Source organism: Aquarana catesbeiana, linkage group LG01 (assembly GCF_042186555.1).
Source record: "Aquarana catesbeiana isolate 2022-GZ linkage group LG01, ASM4218655v1, whole genome shotgun sequence".
In the NCBI taxonomy this organism is placed as follows: domain Eukaryota; kingdom Metazoa; phylum Chordata; class Amphibia; order Anura; family Ranidae; genus Aquarana; species Aquarana catesbeiana.
Window position 1 is genome coordinate 673,424,869 of NC_133324.1, and position 18,656 is coordinate 673,443,524.

General features: G+C 43.2%; 2 protein-coding genes across 15 annotated transcripts in view; one reads left to right on the plus strand and one right to left on the minus strand.

Moving 5' to 3' along the window:
- Positions 1-1,134: 1,134 nt before the first annotated feature.
- Positions 1,135-18,508, minus strand: TIFA (TRAF interacting protein with forkhead associated domain). 2 transcript variants are annotated; one of them, XM_073602681.1, is made up of 3 exons: positions 18,360-18,508; positions 9,803-9,952; positions 1,135-2,576 (listed from the first exon to the last, which is right to left on the minus strand). In XM_073602681.1, the coding sequence occupies exons 2-3, from the start codon at positions 9,812-9,814 to the stop codon at positions 1,989-1,991; spliced, it is 600 nt and encodes a 199-aa protein (XP_073458782.1). In that variant the 5' UTR covers positions 9,815-9,952; positions 18,360-18,508; the 3' UTR covers positions 1,135-1,988. The 2 variants fall into 2 exon arrangements, with proteins under 2 accessions (XP_073458782.1, XP_073458793.1); XM_073602692.1 differs by lacking the exon at positions 9,803-9,952 and having other exon boundaries at positions 18,360-18,506.
- ALPK1 (alpha kinase 1) overlaps positions 18,477-18,656 on the plus strand; it is a 189,649-nt gene continuing 189,469 nt past the window's right edge. For 6 of the 13 annotated variants that reach the window (XM_073602563.1, XM_073602612.1, XM_073602632.1 and 3 more), the window contains exon 1: positions 18,479-18,564. The gene's annotated coding sequence lies outside the window, so the exon portion shown is untranslated. Of the gene's footprint in view, positions 18,565-18,656 lie in introns of all 13 variants that reach the window. The other 7 variants (XM_073602555.1, XM_073602591.1, XM_073602601.1 and 4 more) reach the window with 4 other exon arrangements.

The window sequence follows — 18,656 nt, forward strand, 5'->3', positions numbered from 1 at the left end:
CTTTTTGTAAATTTTTTTTTGTCATTATTCAATCACTTGACAAAAAAAATTAATATTCAATGGGCTCAACATGCCTCTAAGCAATTTCCTTGGGGTGTCCACTTTCCAAAATGGGGTCATTGGGGGGGGGGGGGGGGGGGTTGTACTGCCCTGCCATTTTAGCACCTCAAGAAATGACATAGGCAGTCATAAACTAAAAGCTGTGTAAATTCCAGAAAATGTACCCTAGTTTGTAGACGCTATAACTTTTGCGCAAACCAATAAATATACACTTATTGACATTTTTTTTACCAAAGACATGTGGCCGAATACATTTTACCTAAATGTATGACTAATATTGAGTTTATTGGATTTTTTTTTAGAACAAAAAGGAGAAAATATCAATTTTTTTCAAAATTTTCGGTCTTTTTCCGTTTATAGCGCAAAAAATAAAAACGGCAGAGGTGATCAAATACCATCAAAAGAAAGCTCTATTTGTGGGAAGAAAAGGACGTAAATTTTGTTTGGGTACAGCATTGCATGACCGCGCAATTAGCAGTTAAAGCGACGCAGTGCCAAATTGTAAAAAGTGCTCTGGTCAGGAAGAGGGTAAATCCTTCCGGGGCTGAAGTGGTTAAAGATCACATCACAAAACAGTGTAGTGTAATGTTTCGGAGCCATGTAGGACCACTTCATCATCACATGCCCGATGAAGGGGTCCTGCGTGGCTCCGAAACATTACACTACACTGTTTTGCGATGTGATCTTTCTTTAATAAAAACTGGACGAAATTGATGATCCTTGGTGTGCTGGCGAATATCTACATTATATGTCACATTCAGGCATCTATTTAGCACCTTCAACTCTTGTACCTGTATCAGTGCTAGCGAACCTTGGCACCCCAGATGTTTTGGAACTACATTTCCCATGATGCTCAACTACACTGCAGAGTGCATAAGCATCGTGGGAAATGTAGTTCCAAAACATCTGGGGTGCCAAGGTTCGCCATCACTGCTCTATATGGACCAGGACATTTTTTACATTTCCACTATGGGCCTGTTTATTTGGAGATACATTTTTTTTATTACTTCATTTGACAAAGTAACACATATATTGTTTCTTGATGGGAAAAAAAAAAATGAGAAAACTACGCTCTTTTGGCAATATTGTTTATTTTGTATGGAATATGGAAAAGTTTAAAAAAAGCATTCTTTGTGTTTTGACCAGTGTTAGTTCTCTAATAAAGTAGTTTTGCTGTAAATAAAAATATACATTTTAGTCTACAAATTGTCTTCTTTAAAATGACACTAAAACTATGTTTCTGGTACAAAACATGGCAAAATTATTAGCAAAATGAAAAAAAGGCTTTTTTGTTAAATTTTGTGCATTTTCTTGTTGTGCAACACTAAAAAATACAAATCAAAATCTATTGTAAACAAACAGAAAATATTAAGTGTAAAAAAGTGGTTAAATAGGAATACATAAAAAAAAAAAAACTAGTAAGGTTTCAAAGTAAAGTCAAACATAAAGTTAATACCTTTGATCTACAGTAAATACTATAAAACAACACATTTTTAATTTGCATTCAATGACAAAAGCAGACTATCTGCCAGAACAGTGACTGCATTTTTGCTAAGGAATAGCGGCGGTAGGGAAAGATGCAGCCGCTTTTCGGGTATCGGCTCACTTTATCTCCAAACTTGTTCTACAGCAGAGATACCTAATACGTTCAAGGTAAAGCATCAAAGTGGCAACCAAGGAACTAGCGTTCTGAAAAAAAAAAATAAGACGTTCGCAGTAGCTGCCTACATAATTTTGCTCATGAGATTGAATGAAGAGGTCAGGTTCGTGATCTGCAGCTCAACACAGGCGTGATAAATATTAGTGAAATTAAATATTTGCCACAGCAAATGCCTGGAGAAGGCAGTGCAGTGAAGCATCACATTTATATATATTCAAAAAGTCTTTAAAGTTAGTTCCTTCATTGTCCATATGAAATCTATGTCTAATTAAATGTCATTCTCATCAACTTCTACTGGAGGAGGGGAGTTACAGCAGATATCTGCATGTAGAGAAGTAGGACCATTCAGTACACCAGTTTCTGAGATACCAACCATTGGAGCAGATACATCCTGAACAAGGGAGTAGCGCGACACTTCACAGCAGATGTTGTATTTTTCCTCGGATTCTCCTTCTTCAGTCTCTGCTAAGATCTGAAAGTCCCCAAAACGAATCATGAACTTAGGTGGGAGATCCACTTTGTTTAGGTAGCTTAGTTCTAGGCCATCAACACACAGTTTGGCTTTCTTGCTGAGGTTTTTAATTTCAAAGGCCATTTTGGAGCTATTCAAAGGTTTAAAAAAATTAAATTCAAACTGCAGGCGGGAGACTTTTGTGTTCAGCAACTTGAACTTGCACACATCTCGCCCAAAGATAGCGGCGTCTTCGGCTCTTAGTTCCTCTTTTCTGCCCAAATTAAGGGCACTGAAGATCCTTGGGTCATGTTGAAGAAGAGGATGGTACATTTTCAAATGCAGGCAAGTAAGCGTCTGCTCAGTGTCCACATCATTGGCCACCACTGCGCCCGCCATTTCGAACTGAAAAACACAGCATCCATAAAGTTCATTAGACAAGCAAACAGTTTTATATAAAGTGCAATTACTGTATAATGATTGTGAGTGCAATGAAGCAAAGTGCAACATTTCAAAGCGTTTCAGGTAAATAATAAAAACTGTGTTATCTCAAGTCAGGATCTTATCTGGTAAAAACATTCCTGTATTGCGTACTAGTGTGTTTCTTAATAACAGGCTGTACACGATAAAATAAATTTATAGATAGGCTCCCATAAATGACCCAATAAAAGCAAGTATTGTTTATGATATTCAATCTGTTTATGTACTAGATGGAGATAAAAAGTCCCTAAGGGTGTCATAGATGCTTTCTATCACAAAGGATGCTTTGACAACTTGCTGGAAACCTTTCTTGAAGATGCACAATTCCTTCTTTTGCTATGTAGTACAGAAATGGTCAAAGTATCATGTGTGCCCTGCTTCCACCGTAGGGTAAGTATCATGACAGGTCCCATCACAGAGATGATTTGTACATGGACAGGCAAATATATTGTCAACTGTTGTTATTGGAAGATAAGTCACTACTCATCTACAAATAGTGATTATAAAGTAAAACTGGTCAAATTATTTGTCCCCAAAGTCATTAGAAATTTCTTTTCTAATACCTTAAAGATTACAAGTTAGGATATATGGGGATCCTGAAACTACTACAGTTTACCTGTGAGAAAACTTTTCTAAGAACCCTTTTCACACTGGGGCGGTAGTGGTAAAGCGCCGTTAGTTTTAGGAGCGCTTTACCACTGCTATTTAGGCGGGAGCGGGGCGCTTTTACACCACTAGTAGGGCTTAAAAGCGCCCATGTCGCGTCACTGCCGAAGTGCTTTGCAGGCGATTCGGAAGCGCTGCCCATGCATTCCAATAGGCAGGGGCAGTGGAGGAGCGGTGTATGCACTGCTCGCAAATCCCCTCAAATATGCTGCTTGCAGGACTTTTTTTAATGTCCTGCAAGCGCAACGCCCGAGCGTGAAAGCGTTTGGGCTTTCACACTGGGACTGCAGATGAGGCATTTTTCAAGTGCTTTACAGGCGCTATTTTTAGAGCTAAAGTGCTGGGAAAATGCCCCAGTGTGAAAGGGGTCTAAAAGAAGTCTGTTTGGCAGGTTGTAAATTTTTGGCTGGGTTAATGTTTCCATTTAGTCAAATGATTTTGGTGTATGTTAGGGTCACGTAAAGTAAGCAAATCTGTCACTCGCAACGCTTTAGCAGCAAGGAAATAGTTAAAATTGAGCCCAATTAGCAATAGTGGGCGGGACTCCATGAATTGTTATTAGTAGCAAGGAAGCATTGTCTGCGCTTTCAGCTCTTTCAACAACCCAGCTCTTTCAGATGGATGGACTCCGCCAGCGGATCCGCCTGCTCAGCGAGCAATCTGTCAGCTGATCCCCGCTGAACAGGTGGATGACAGGTCCGTGTCTGCTCTGCTTATGCCGAGGACACAGACACAACCCGCTTTCCTCTATGGGCCTATCCATTTCCATCCGACTGTAATCTGAACCGCCAGATGGATGTGGAACGGTTCCCCATCCATCTGTTTTCAGTGGATTGGATGTCAGCGAGTATCAATGGACACGTTAGTTGACATCCGGCACACTCAGGGGTCTTCAAACTATGGCCCTCCAGTTGTTCAGGAACTACAGTTCCCATCATGCCTAGTCATGTCTGTGAATGTCAGAGTTTTACAATGCCTCATGGGATGTGTAGTTCTGCAACAGCTGGAGGGCTGTAGTTTGAAGATCCCTGCGATGGTCTGATCGGGTCCACTTAAAAAAACTGACATGCGGACACGATCGGTCCTCCTGTGTTAAAGGGGCCTTAGATAAAGAAAGTTGCATTTTAATGGATATTTTGTTTCCAAATTCAACTGCTGAACACACTATATACTGAAGCTCACCAGTTCTTAGGCTGGATTCACATCTATGCATTTTTAGTGCTTTTCATATTTGCACTACAGAACGTGTTCCATAGGAAACTAGGGCTGAAACAACTAAATCGATTAATCGACAACTAATCGATTATGAAATTAATCGATAACTATTTTCATAATCGATTAATCGGCCAGTAAGGCCCCTTTCACACTGGGGCGGTGGGGGCGTCGGCGGTACAACAGCGCTATTTTTAGCGCTGCTGTACCGTCGTTCTTGCAGCGGTATTCGGCCGCTAGCGGTTCGATTTTAACCCCCGCTGGCGGCCGAAAAAGGGTTAAATCCGCTCGTACAGCGCGGCTATAGCCGCGGTATTACCGCGGTATAGCCGCGCTGTCCCATTGATTTCAATGGGCAGGAGCGGTGAATACACCGCTCCTTCACCGCTCCAAAAAAGCGGTTTGCAGGACTTTTTTCACCGCCCTGCCTGCGCACCGCTTCAGTGTGAAAGCGGAGGCTGTTTAGGGGCGGTTTTCAGGCGGTATTTTTAGCGCAATACCGCCTGAAAACCGCTCCAGTGTGAAAGGGGCCTAACCAGGGCCGTCTTTAGCGCAGGGCAAACGGGGCACTTGCCCTGGGCCCAATCTTTGTTGGGGGGCCCGCGTTAGCCGTGAATTGGGGCCCCGATCACAGCTTTGCAGAGCGCACAGAGGACACGGGAGGATGTATTCCTCGCTAGCCAGCTGAAAGGGGGTGGGGCCGGGAGCTCCACTGACGCTCTGACCCCGCCCACGTGCAGCCTGTGTACTCGGAAAAGAGCTTCTGTAGTGAGAGCCAGTGATCGGAGTGGGAGTGTCAGTGGAGCTTCTGGCCCCGCCCCCTCTCTACTGGCTGGTGAATATAGAGGTTCAGGGGCGGGGCTGGGAGCTCCAATGACACTCCCACTCTGATCACTGGCTCTCACTACAGGCGCTCTACTCCCAGTACACAGGCTGCACGTGGGTCAGTGGAGCTCCCGGCCCCGCCCCTCTCAGCTGGCTAGCGCGGAATACATCCTCCCATGTCCTCTGTGCACTCTGCAAAGCTGTCATCGGGGCGACCATTCACGGGTGATGTGGGCCCCCCAACAAAGCATCAGTGGAGCTCCCAGCTGCTTTAGTGAGAGCAGAGAGTGGAAGCCCCGCCCACACACCTGAATGTATGTAGAGAGTTTGGCTGGCCAGGTATGTCCTTACACCCATAAAATGCCTGACTGTTTAAACCCTGAGCTGTGTTATTTAACTGTAAAGCTGTGCATTGCTGAAAGTTCTCTGACCATCCCCTGTATAATGTCTGCAGTCTCTGGTAATCTCCTGCAGTATGTCCGCAGTCTCTGATTGTCTCCTGCAGTATGTCCGCAGTCTCTGATTGTCTCCTGCAGTATGTCCGCAGTCTCTGATTGTCTCCTGCAGTATGTCCGCAGTCTCTGATTGTCTCCTGCAGTATGTCCGCAGTCTCTGATTGTCTCCTGCAGTATGTCCGCAGTCTCTGATTGTCTCCTGCAGTATGTCCGCAGTCTCTGATTGTCTCCTGCAGTATGTCCGCAGTCTCTGGTAATCTCCTGCAGTATGTCCGCAGTCTCTGGTAATATGCAGTATGTCCGCAGTCTCTGATTGTCTCCTGCAGTATGTCCGCAGTCTCTGATTGTCTCCTGCAGTATGTCCGCAGTCTCTGGTAATCTCCTGCAGTATGTCCGCAGTCTCTGGTAATCCCCTGCAGTATGTCCGCAGTCTCTGGTAATCTCCTGCAGTATGTCCACAGTCTCTGGTAATCCCCTGCAGTATGTCCGCAGGCTCTGGTAATCTCCTGCAGTATATCCGCAGTCTCTGATTGTCTCCTGCAGTATGTCCGCAGTCTCTGGTAATCTCCTGCAGTATGTCCGCAGTCTCTAGTAATCTCCTGCAGTATGTCCGCAGTCTCTAGTAATCTCCTGCAGTATGTCCGCAGTCTCTGATTGTCTCCTGCAGTATGTCCACAGTCTCTGATTGTCTCCTGCAGTATGTCCGCAGTCTCTGATTGTCTCCTGCAGTATGTCCGCAGTCTCTAGTAATCTCCTGCAGTATGTCCGCAGTCTCTGGTAATCTCCTGCAGTATGTCCGCAGTCTCTGATTGTCTCCTGCAGTATGTCCTCAGTCTCTGAGTGTCTCCTGCAGTATTTCCGCAGTCTCTGATTGTCGCCTGCAGTATGTCCGCAGTCTCTGATTGTCTCCTGCAGTATGTCCGCAGTCTCTGATTGTCTCCTGCAGTATGTCCGCAGTCTCTGATTGTCTCCTGCAGTATGTCCGCAGTCTCTGATTGTCTCCTGCAGTATGTCCGCAGTCTCTGGTAATCTCCTGCAGTATGTCCGCAGTCTCTGGTAATCTCCTGCAGTATGTCCGCAGTCTCTGGTAATCTCCTGCAGTATGTCCGCAGTCTCTGGTAATCTCCTGCAGTATGTCCGCAGTCTCTGGTAATCTCCTGCAGTATGTCCGCAGTCTCTGGTAATCTCCTGCAGTATGTCCGCAGTCTCTGGTAATCTCCTGCAGTATGTCCGCAGTCTCTGGTAATCTCCTGCAGTATGTCCGCAGTCTCTGATTGTCTCCTGCAGTATGTCTGCAGTCTCTGATTGTCTCCTGCAGTATGTACACAGTCTCTGATTGTCTCCTGCAGTATGTACACAGTCTCTGATTGTCTCCTGCCGTATGTCCGCAGTCTCTGATAATCTCCTGCAGTATGTCCGCAGTCTCTGTTAATCTCCTGCAGTATGTCCGTAGTCTCTGATTGTCTCCTGCAGTATGTCCACAGTCTCTGATTGTCTCCTGCAGTATGTCCGCAGTCTCTGAACCTCTCCTGTAGTATGTGTATTAATGTGCCCCTTTACTTGCTCAATTATTTGGGATTGCTCCACTGCTCAGTGAGAGGTAATGATGTGCATGAACCTCTAGCAACCAATCAGCAAACAGTAGTGATCTGCTTTAATCTCTAGCAACCAATCAGTAAGTGCTAATAATGTGCTGTAACCCCTAGCAATCAATTAGTGAGCGCTAATAATGTACATTAACCTCTAGCAACCAATCGGCAAGCAGAACGTATGTGTTGTAACCTCTAGAAACCAGCCATTGAGCAGTAATGATAGGCTGTAACCTCTGGCAAACAATTGCAATCGCTGCGTGATCTGCTGCAGTAAACTGATTTTGAGTCTACCTGCTATTTTTTGTATGTCTCAGAATGGAGGGGGGGCCCCAAGAAAATGTTTGCCCACGGCCCAATCAAAATTAAAGACGGCCCTGGGCCTAACATAATGTGGTTAAACTAAAATGAGCCCTTTATAGTACAAAAAGAGCAAATAATCACTACTGTAACTATTTCTTTCACAGTTCTACAGTAAATAAAATGAACCCCTTACAGTAGTGATTATTTGCTTTTTTTTGTACTATAAAGGGCTAATATTCGTTTTTTTAACTCCATTATGTTACTAAATGCCTTACACCTGGTTCACATCTATGTGTTTTTTGGTGCTTTTTGCAGAAACGCACTACAGTTCATTTACATGGTTTCCTATGGGACACGTTCACATCTATGCTTTTTCAGCCGCTGCGTATTTGGAAAGCGTCAGTGACTTTTTTTTTAACGCAAAACAGTGCTTTTTTGGTTCAACATACTTCAATGGAGAAGCTGCAGAAAAGCATGTAATGCGTTTTTGCAGCAATTTGTGTTTTTTAATCTGCCCAACAACAAATTGGCCAAAAAAATCCAAAAACGCAAATCGCAGCAAAATCACGTGCGCAAAAATCAAAAACGCACAGCAAAGAGCACTGCAGAAACAGATCAAAAGCAAACTGCATAGGTGTGTACCGAGCCTTATGCTGGCCACACCGATCAATTTTCAGATGAGAATATCCAGACGAAAAATCTTTGTACATTCGATGAATGAAAGAATGTTTTAAATTTTCACTTGTTTTTTAACATTCTGTTTTAAAAATAATTGTAATTTCTGATTGAAAACCACATAAACGGTCTGATAATTCCTTTCACCAAGAAGTTTTCTATTTCCAAATTTTCCCATTACTGTGGTTGAAAATGAACCCCCTAACGATTAGAAAATCGAATGAACGTTCTTATCTCTCCTCTAATAGTATATACAGTATATCTCTTCTGTCTTTTTATTCTCAGAGTGGATTCGATATTTTGCTCCCTAACCATATAGTTGGCTATTTTTATTTACCACTGCATAGAGAGATTTAAGAATAAATTGCCTTTTCTTAAAACTTTACATATTAACTAAATTATACACCACACTTTCTTTTTAAGGTTATTAACTGATTAATCGATTAATCGAAACAATAATCGGCCAACTAATTGATTATGAAAATAATCGTTAGTTGCAGCCCTATAGGAAACCATGTTAAATGGACTGTAGTGCAAATCTGCAAAAAGCACTAAGGCTGGATTCACACCTATGCATTTTTAGTGCTTTTTGCATTTTGCAGATTTGCACTACAGTCCATTTAACATGGTTTCCTATGGAACACGTTCTGTAGTGCAAATCTGCAAAATGGAAAAAGCACTAAAAATGCATAGGTGCGAATCCAGCCTTGGATGTGGTGGCTGCAAAAGTTTTTTTTTAGGCTCTGGTTTCACCTGGTGCTCTGGACAGTAAGTCTAATATTATTATTCTATTTCCTGCAAGCTGTCCAGCAAAGGTGTCAGTTAGAGGGTTGAGATAAAACATTTAAAGTGATTGTAAAAGGTTACATTTTTTTTAAATTAAAATAAACATATCATACTTACCTGCTCTGTGCAATGGTCTTGCACAAAACAAGGGCGTTATTCATTTCTGACCACTGAAATGAATTGATGCCCCAGTGCTAAACACACCTAGCGTTAATGCACATTTAGATGCATTTACCCATGTCAAGCTTTTTTCTGCTAAAAAAGTGCTGCTCCTGGATGTGCTGACAGTGGGGTTTTTTTTCTGTCACTAAACATCCCTGCCTGTCAGCTCCTTGAAATACCTATATAAAAACACACCATATAAGCTAACATGCATTTAGAGACAGAAAAAAAAAAAAAAAAAAAACACGGCAGCGTTAAAACGTCCAGTGTGCGTGAGGCATAAAGATTATCTACTTTTTTTGAGGACCCACACACAAAATGGCGGTCCTCTGCGGTGCATTTAACGTACACACATAATAGTACATTGTGTTAAGCCTATTCATTTGAATAGAATGCCAAAACAGCACAGCGGACCAAAACTGGACATACACCAAGTAAAACAAGGCACAGGGAGGGGGAAGGGTTAGATTTAGTATACCTTTCTGACCATGTTTCCACCCTCAGTGTTAGGGCTCGTTTATAGTGGCACTGCCGCCTGAAGAGTAATCCGCAGTGAATTGCTTTTCATAGAGTGGTGCAGGCACAGCTGACAGGCAATCGGGAGGCAACACGGTCACTTCCTAAATACCTATTTTTTTTTGGAGACAAAAAAGATGCAGGTTTTTGTGGAAGAAATCGAAAAAATTGCCCCAGTAGACAAGCTGATTAGCTGCAAAAGGCAACCAGGCAGGGCTGTACAGATGCGGCGCCCAGGATACTGTGCTTTTCGGTGCAGCAAAAATGCGGATAAGTGATTGGTCTGCGCTGCATCCCTGAGCCAAACACTAGGCTCACAACACAGTATTCCCACTCAAAAACCTCTATAAATTTCTAAAATTTCTTAAAATTGCCTGCACCCATGAAATGGCGATAAACTACGGTACCCAATTGTCAATGGTATAAAATGAAACAGGTTATCATTTTAGCGTTAGCCATAAATTATGGCTCTAGAATTATTGCTCTCACTTTGACATTTGCGGCGATACCTCACATGTGTGGTCCAATTGCTGTTTACATGCATGTACATGTCCAATGTGAGCATTTGCATTCATGTGTATGTGAGGGGCAATGGGGGTGCTTTAAATTTTATTTAAATAATTTTTATTTATTTCATTACAAGTTTTTTTTTTTTTCTTCATTTAACTTTATTGATATCACAAGAGGGCTAACAAACCACTATGGTATAGCACTGGGCAGGTGACAGGTTCTCTTTAGGGAAACATAAGGGTTCTCCATTCCACTCCACTGAAGCTAATCAAGCACAGATAGTGCTTGATTAGCTGCCTCCTTGGCTGCAGTAGCTGAGGAATTACAGCTATGAGCCTGGAAGTAACATAATACACACACCTCTGGGTTCATTCATTGCAGAGATAGGGGCACGAACGATCCTCAATCTTTTCATGCACATTGTGGTCAAGCAATTTACTGTGGACTGGGGCTCCCCATAGGAACAGGAGAACCAGGGACCCACCATGGCTGGAAACAGAGGTGGGTGGGCAGCACATTCCTGGTACTATAAAAGTGATTAGACGGCTTTACAGTTGCCTGGATCACTTTTACACGAAAATTAATCACAGGCGTAAAACAAGAATTCCACGTTCATGGCTGCAGTTTTGACTCCTTGTATACCAGCCTGTTTATAAATACTCCTTGGTAGACAAGGGGTTAGGGGGCTGGAAAACCACCTATTTTTGCCACCCCCAACCATAGGTGTCAACTAAAGCTGACCATATCTTATAAAATTTCTGTAAAATCTCCTTTAGAGTTACTTTCAACTATGAAATGCAAGGGCCTGCATGATTGGATACAAAGTAAAAGTGTTGTTTAGGTTTGACCTCATATATGGTTTTTGGTAAATCGAAAGGAAAATTGTACAACAGGATTGTAAATGTATAGCCAGCTTAAAAGTGGTTGTAAATTCTATGCATTACGGTGAAAAACCTTCTGTGCTGCAGCTGCCCTTCCCTGAGCCCATCCGATCCAGCGATGTGCATGAGCGCAGCGGCTCTAGCCGCTGTCTCTCTCCTCATTGGACAGATTGTTAGTCAATCAAATCCAGTGACATGGATCCGGGGAGGAAGAGGCTGAGTCCCACTGTCTGTGTCAATGGACGCAGCAGCAGGACTCGGGAGGGAGCCTGCATATGTTCCCCAGGGTAAGCGGTTTTCCGTGGGGGGCACCCGATTAAGAGGAGGGCCCAGGAGCGCCGGCAGGGCACCCCAGAAGAAGAGGATAGCGGCTGCTCTGTGGAAAACAATTGCACAGAGCAGGCAAGTATAGGCTTTACAACCCCTTTAAGCCTTACTGAATCCATTAGTTCTCCCTGAAGCGTTTCTGAATTTGGCATGGCTGTGCATAGCTCTGCCCACACCGCCACGTCATTCAATCACAGAATCTGGAAATGAAAAGACTAGAAGTCCCATCTTCCACGATGGCAGAAGGACTTGTAGATTTAAGGGTGCTTTTACACTGATGCAGTGCACTTTTACCACTCTGCTTGTGCAGCGCCATGTACCCGTTGGTTTTGTGCCCTTGCCATAGACTTCTGTTGCGTCAGGTGGTTTTGGTGCGTTTTCTGAAAGTGCAGCAAAACCGTCTGAAGTCCATGGCGAAGCCCAGGTAACCCGCATGAAAGGTACACTGCGCTGCATATGTGGCGTGGTAAAACCGCACTGCATCAGTGTAATTTAGGGGCCTAAATGGAACTCGGCACTTGCACTCCATCGATATTTCCTCTAGCCTTGTCATGGAAAGTCTGGTTCTGAATTATCACATGCTCATTACTAATGAGAAGTAGTCACCAGGCAGTGCAGTGTGGGGGATGGTGGAGGAGCCATGTCTAGGAGACTAAAACAGCTGCTTCTTGTTACTTCCACAAACACCAGAAACATGCAAAAAAAAAAAAAGGGACTTACCACTCATTGCTTCTTAAAAGGTTACGCAAGACAGTTGTCTTTACTTTGGAACACACCCACCATTGTATTACATTGCTCCTCGCAGCAAACTTGTGAAATGTGTACTGCTGAGCTAACACTGCCAGGGTTATGTTTGTATGTGTTTCCTCAGTCACACATTTCCTCAGGGGGAAGGGTGGAAGTGTCTCCCCCCTCCACATGACTGCTGGGAAATTCCCATATAGTGCTATACTATGTATAGACAGGCGGAGGACATGTTGTAATGCTTCGTATTTAGAACAGACACCTTTTACAGCTCCCTCTGTGTAAAGATTTCTATTTATTATAGCACCCAAGTGTATTTTTTATTACAAAATCTAAACACAGCTGCATTGTTTTCAATGGAGCCATTCACACAGGAGTGTAAACATGCACTGCATTCAGATCTGTCATTTAGAATCCAAAAATCTGCATCCAAGAACATGCGCTTTACACGTTTACGCATGCAAGCACGTAAACTAAGTCTAACCCTCGGTTCACATGTGTACGCGTGGCTGCGGGTTTCACAGTGATTCCCACACCCGCAAGTGAAAACGCTCTGTTCTGTGGAATCGCCCAGGGCTGCCATTCATTCTGAATGGCACCCCCACGCATGTAGAATCGCAGTGCGTGTGCGGCAACCGCAGGGAAATCGCATAGTCAAAAAGACCATACAATTTCCCTGGGGGCCGCGTTTTTTTAAAGTGCACCTTTTTTTGGCAGAAACACAGGCACGGCAGCCCATTCATTTGAATGGGCTGCTGTGCCCGTGCAAAAACGCTAAGGTGTGAACCTAGCATAAACTTCTGGGTCCCCATGTCACTTTCTCACTTTCTCCAGCCTCTATGGCTGGGGAAGAATTTAATCCAGGGGTCTCCAAACTTTATAAACAAAGGGCCAGTTTATTGTTCTTCAGACTTTAGGGGGCCGGACTGTGGCCAGTGGTAGTGGACATTTTCCAGGCATCAGTGGGCATAAACATCACCATGGGTGTCATTTACGAAAGGCAAATCCACTTTGCACTACAAGTGCAAACTACAAGTGCAAAGTGCACTTGAAAGTGCACTGAAAGTGCACTTGGAAGTGCAGTCACTGTAGATCTGTGGGGAAGATCTGAAATGAGGAGAAGCTCTTCTGATTTTATCATCCAATCATGTGCAAGCTAAAATGCTGTTTTTTAATTTCCTTTGCATGCCCCCCTCAGATCTACAGCGACTACACTTCCAAGTGCACTTTCAGTGCAATTTCAAATGCACTTTGCACTTGTAGTGCAAAGTGGATTTGCCTTTAGTAAATAACACCCCATGTTTGGTATTAGGGGAAGGAATAGTGCCCCATTGTTGATATCATTGGGAGGAATAATGCCCTATTATTGGTGTCAGGGGGAGAAATGCTCCGCTGTTGGGTGTCAGCTGGACGAAAAGTGTCTCATAAGAGTAAGGCCCCATTCACACCTGAGCGTAGCGTTTTCAGGCAGAAAGTCGCGCAATTTTGTAAAGGTCAAAAGGTCACCAATGTAAAAAGCAGAAAAACGCCCAAATCTGCCTAAAAAAAAAAGTTACAGAACTTGTTTGAGCTTCAGACGTTTTTGTGCTTCTGGCTTCAGGCGTTTTGGAGTGGAGATGTGAACCATCTCCATAAAGAATAATTGATTTTTTTTCCCCTCCAGCGTTTTGTAGCTTCAGGCTTCAAGCTACAAAACGAGTGTGAATGGGGCCTAAGAGGAATAATGCCCCAAGGACCAGGTAAAGGCAGGCAAAGGGGCCACATCCGGCTCCAGGGCCGCAGTTTGGAAACCACTGATCTAATGCAATGTGATCTATACTTCATTACATTCAATGGAGGGCAGGGGAAACATCAGGGGTCTAAAAGACCCCTGGTATCTCATTAAAAAGAACCTGTCAGCAAAGAATCATCACACAGAGGACTTTTTGTTCCCATGTGATAAAAAGTTAAAGCGGTAGTAAACCGTGGCTGTGGCCATGGCATATTATGAAATACTTACCTTGGAACGAAGCCCACCAGCGCTGTGCTGTCACCGCTGAAAGGGCAGACATCTTCCCCTGGTCTTTCTTTCAGCCCTCGGTTTCGGCACGAAGCTCTGAAGGTCCGGCAAAGTATGCCAGACCTTCAGAGTGCATACGCTGGTGACGTTACTTGCTGAATCCAGGGTGAATATCTCCTAAACTGTGCACGTTTAGGAGATATTCATTTTACCTACAGGTAAGCCTTATTATAGGCTTACTTGTAGGTAAAAATGACCAAGCGGGTTTACTACCGCTTTAGGGGGAAAAAAATAGAAATTAAAAAAAAAAAACTGTAAAAAATGAAAGTCCCACCCCAGCACTTAAAACCCCCCTCAAAATTCTGAGCCCACACACACACACGCACATACGCATACAAACGTAAACGCATGCATCAGGGGTTCCTATGGTTATTGCACTACACGTTATACATTGCCAATAATTCTAGGCCCACTATTCACAATTAATTCAAAACCTATGACCTATAGGGGCTTTTAAACCATTGCTTACTGAAAATATAGGGTACTGAAGTTTGTCGCTGTTTCACGGGTGCACCTAGTTTTAAGGCTTGACTTGTTGGGTATCCTTTTTACTTGGGGCAACCTCATCTTTATATTTTACCAAAAAATGGGTAATTTATTGTGCTTATGTGCTCTTTTACTGAAATTTTGCACTTCCTAACCTGTTGCACTAATATCTTTTAACATAAAAAATTGGAACTACCACTATTTTATTCTCTGGGGTGTCTGCTTTCTGAAAATATATAATGTTTTATATCTTCTGGCCTAAAATTATTTTTTTGAACAACAAACATAAAAAAAAAAAAAAAAAAAAAAAAAAGGAAACACCACAAAAAATGGCTCTGGAAGTGAGGGGGATAAACCAACCCCAATCCCTAATGACAGACATGATAGCATTTCAAGTAATACTGAATATAGCCTGGCTTCCAGGACCACATAAAGCAGTACAGGATCCCCATAGGGTACTGACACTTTAAGGGCTCATTCACACCAGCCTGCATGCTAAAATGTGTGTGCACTGGTGTGTGACGTGTAGGGGCAGCGAGGGGACAAGTGATGTGTTGTTAAGACGCATTCCACTGTTTAGCTTTTTTAAACTGTATTGAAGTGTCACGCGATGGCGCGTCACTCAATTCTATGATGTTGTGTGGAGAGTTTTGCTGCATAGAAATGCTAGGGGTACTACTGGTTTTTCAAGTCATCACCAGCACAGTTTTACCTAAGGAATGCTGCAGTCGTTACCAGATGTTTTAAGATAGAGTATAGTTTTTTTTTAAAGAAATGTTTATGAATAACTAGGGGGTGTGGCCTGGTAATTAAAAAAAATGACATATGTGGTATCCCAAATACCCAGTGACCCTGGATTTTTTAGAAAGGGGGTCTAGTACTTCATCAATGATGTAGCATGCACAAAAACAACTGTTTGTAATACTTTATTTGCACTAATATTTAAAGCAGAACGTTACCCAAAAGTGGAAGTTTCGCTTTTCCACCTCCTCTCTCTGTTACGATTTTCAGACACATTTATTTGGGGGGGGGGGGGGAGCGGGTACCTGGTTTCGACAGGTACCCGCTCAAACGTCTGCTCGGATTGTTCGCCCCCCTTTTCCCGCAGCCTTCTGGGACCTGTGATTTGCTGCTGCGTGACCATTCACAAAGCGCAGCAACTGTGAAGCCACAAGGAGTCGCAGCCGGTTTCCCTTAGTAAACATGCCAGCACCAGGGCCCCAAAGGAGGATGGCACTGGATTCCTGAACAAGTAAGGGTCCGTGCACACTGGGTTTAAAGAATGCTACTTCTACAGGAGTTTTGCTTTTTTTTTTTTTTTTTTTTGCTGCTTGTAGAAGCAGCTCACTTTTGTCCTATGTGTTTATGCACATTGGGACGTTTAGGCTATGTTTCCACTAGTGCGTCCCCAAAGTCGCGCGATTTTGCCGCGATTTTACCGCGACTTTTTACCGCGATTTGAAGCAATGCCTGTATCTATGGACCTCAAGTCGCATCAAAGTGGGACCAAAGTAGTGCAGGGACTACTTTGAAGTCGCTGCGACTTGAAGTCGCACAGATATGAACGGTACTCATTGGAAATCATGGGAAACAATTTGTCATGCGACTTTTCAGTCCCAAGTCGCATGAAAAGTCGCACTAGTGGAAACAGAGCCTTAGAGGCATACTTAAAGAGAGTTTAGAGGCAGAAAAAGAAACCCATCACAAGTGAGTTTTTGACAGTTTTCACAGAAAAAAAAAAATGCTAAACATTCATAAAAGCATAGAAACGCAGCATTTAGCGTTTTCAAGTGTACATTGAAAAATGAGGGGAATGTTTTTGGGAAAAAACGATTAAGCAAATGCACATAATCGCTCCAAAACTCTTATGCAATATGAGCTACTATGAGCATTTTTAATGCTTTTTTTTTTTTTTTTTTTTTTTTTTTTGCTGCCAGAGATTCTGCCATTTTTTTATGTTCCTAGTGTGCATAGACGCGAATTCCTAGTGTACACGATCAGAAAATCGGATGAAAAATACCGCTTTTTGAGCCAACGTCCGATAATCTGCACACAGCAGTTTATGTGAAAAGCACAAATATGTTTCTCATAGAACAACAAAACTAACCAAATTTCATGTAATTGGTATGGTCTTTGTACAAAAAAAAAAAAAAAGTTGTGTGATCAAGACCACGCATGCTCCAAAACAAAAGAATACAATATATCACATCACTTACAATTTATAATCTGTCGTATGAAAATTTTCATAACTTTAGTAACCCCTCCATTTTCCGATATGAGACTAGCATGATATTCTCATCCTGTGTTCGAGGCTTAAGGGCCGGTTCACACTGCTGCGTGGTGCGAGAACGCATGTGATTCGCACCGCACTGCAGTGCAAATCACATGTGATGTCCGTGCGATGCAAATTCAGCCATACAAATAGTATGGCTGAATTCACATTGCATTCGGACCAAACTCGCACAGGACCCTTTTTTTGGTCCGCAGCAGAATCAGATCGCATGGGTGTTCACTAAGGATGAGTTCAGGCTTGTTCGCAACCCGCACGTGCAGAGCCCGCCAGGGAGTCGGCACTGCACACCGCTAATCACAAGCAGTAAGACATGTTCCCGATCCGCGGCTGCAGAGATTGAGAAATATCTCACTGCCTGTAATTAGCGCTGTGCAGTGCCGACTTCCTGGCGGGCTCTGCACGTGCGGGTTGTGAACACGCCCGAGCTCATCCTTAGTGTTTACACACCCAATGCGATCCAATTCCTGTCTGAATTTGCAGATCGCACTGCGAAATGCCAACTGATTTGGGGGTGTCATTAACTTTTAACTGACACTCCCAACAGTTCGCATAGGGCAGTGTGAACTGCCGCCGGGAGACATGTAATGCGGGAACCCGCAGTGGATTCGCATCACTGCAGTGTGTACTGAGCCTCATACACACAATCCAAAAATTTGATGACAGATCGTCCGACTTTTTTTGCTTACTAGTTGCAAGTAGAAATTGAATAGGTTACTAAAGTCAAGAAAATTCTAGAAACGACAGAAAAAAAAAAAAAAAATCAGAAGTGATGTCATGTATTGTAGTGTATTTTCGGACGACAACTGTACTGACCAAACGAAAATCGTACGGTCTGGTATCGTACGGGGAAAATTTTCGTGCTTGTCTGATCGAATAATATCACATGAACTGTTGTGATCGGCTCTTGAAAGCTCTGTATTAACGATCCATTTATTGTACGATCGCATCGAAAGCGGTATTTTTTTGTCCACTTTATACTTGTATTTTTGTATTTTCGGATCGTATGTACTGGCCATAAGTGTCTTTTTATTAAAAGTCAGCAGATACATTATTTGTATTCCTGCATGAACTATAAAATGTTAGTGCAAATCTAAAAAGTATCACAGACAGTACTCTGTTGTTTTGTTGCAAGTGCACTAATACGGCTACAATCACCCGTATCGCGCACCCAAACACACAGATGACACGCGTAGAGGTCAGATTATTAAAAATCACTTACCTGCTGCTCCCAGTATCAGCTCGATCACAATGTAAACCAGACTGTTTTATCAGAGAAGTGTGAGTGATCAGAGAGGAGGGTGACTCAGTGTGTATAGTCCTGCCTTTCACATGGGCCCTCCTATTCCCTGCACACATCCTGGTCTCCTCCCTCTCTCTATTGGTGTCTTACTGGAAGTCAGCTAACAAACACAAGTCAGGATCAGGTTAGTTATTATATCCACCTTGCTCTCTTATCTGCTTCTTTTCTCTCCTGTAATAGTCCTGTTGATCTCTGGGCTTATCCAATGATCTCCTG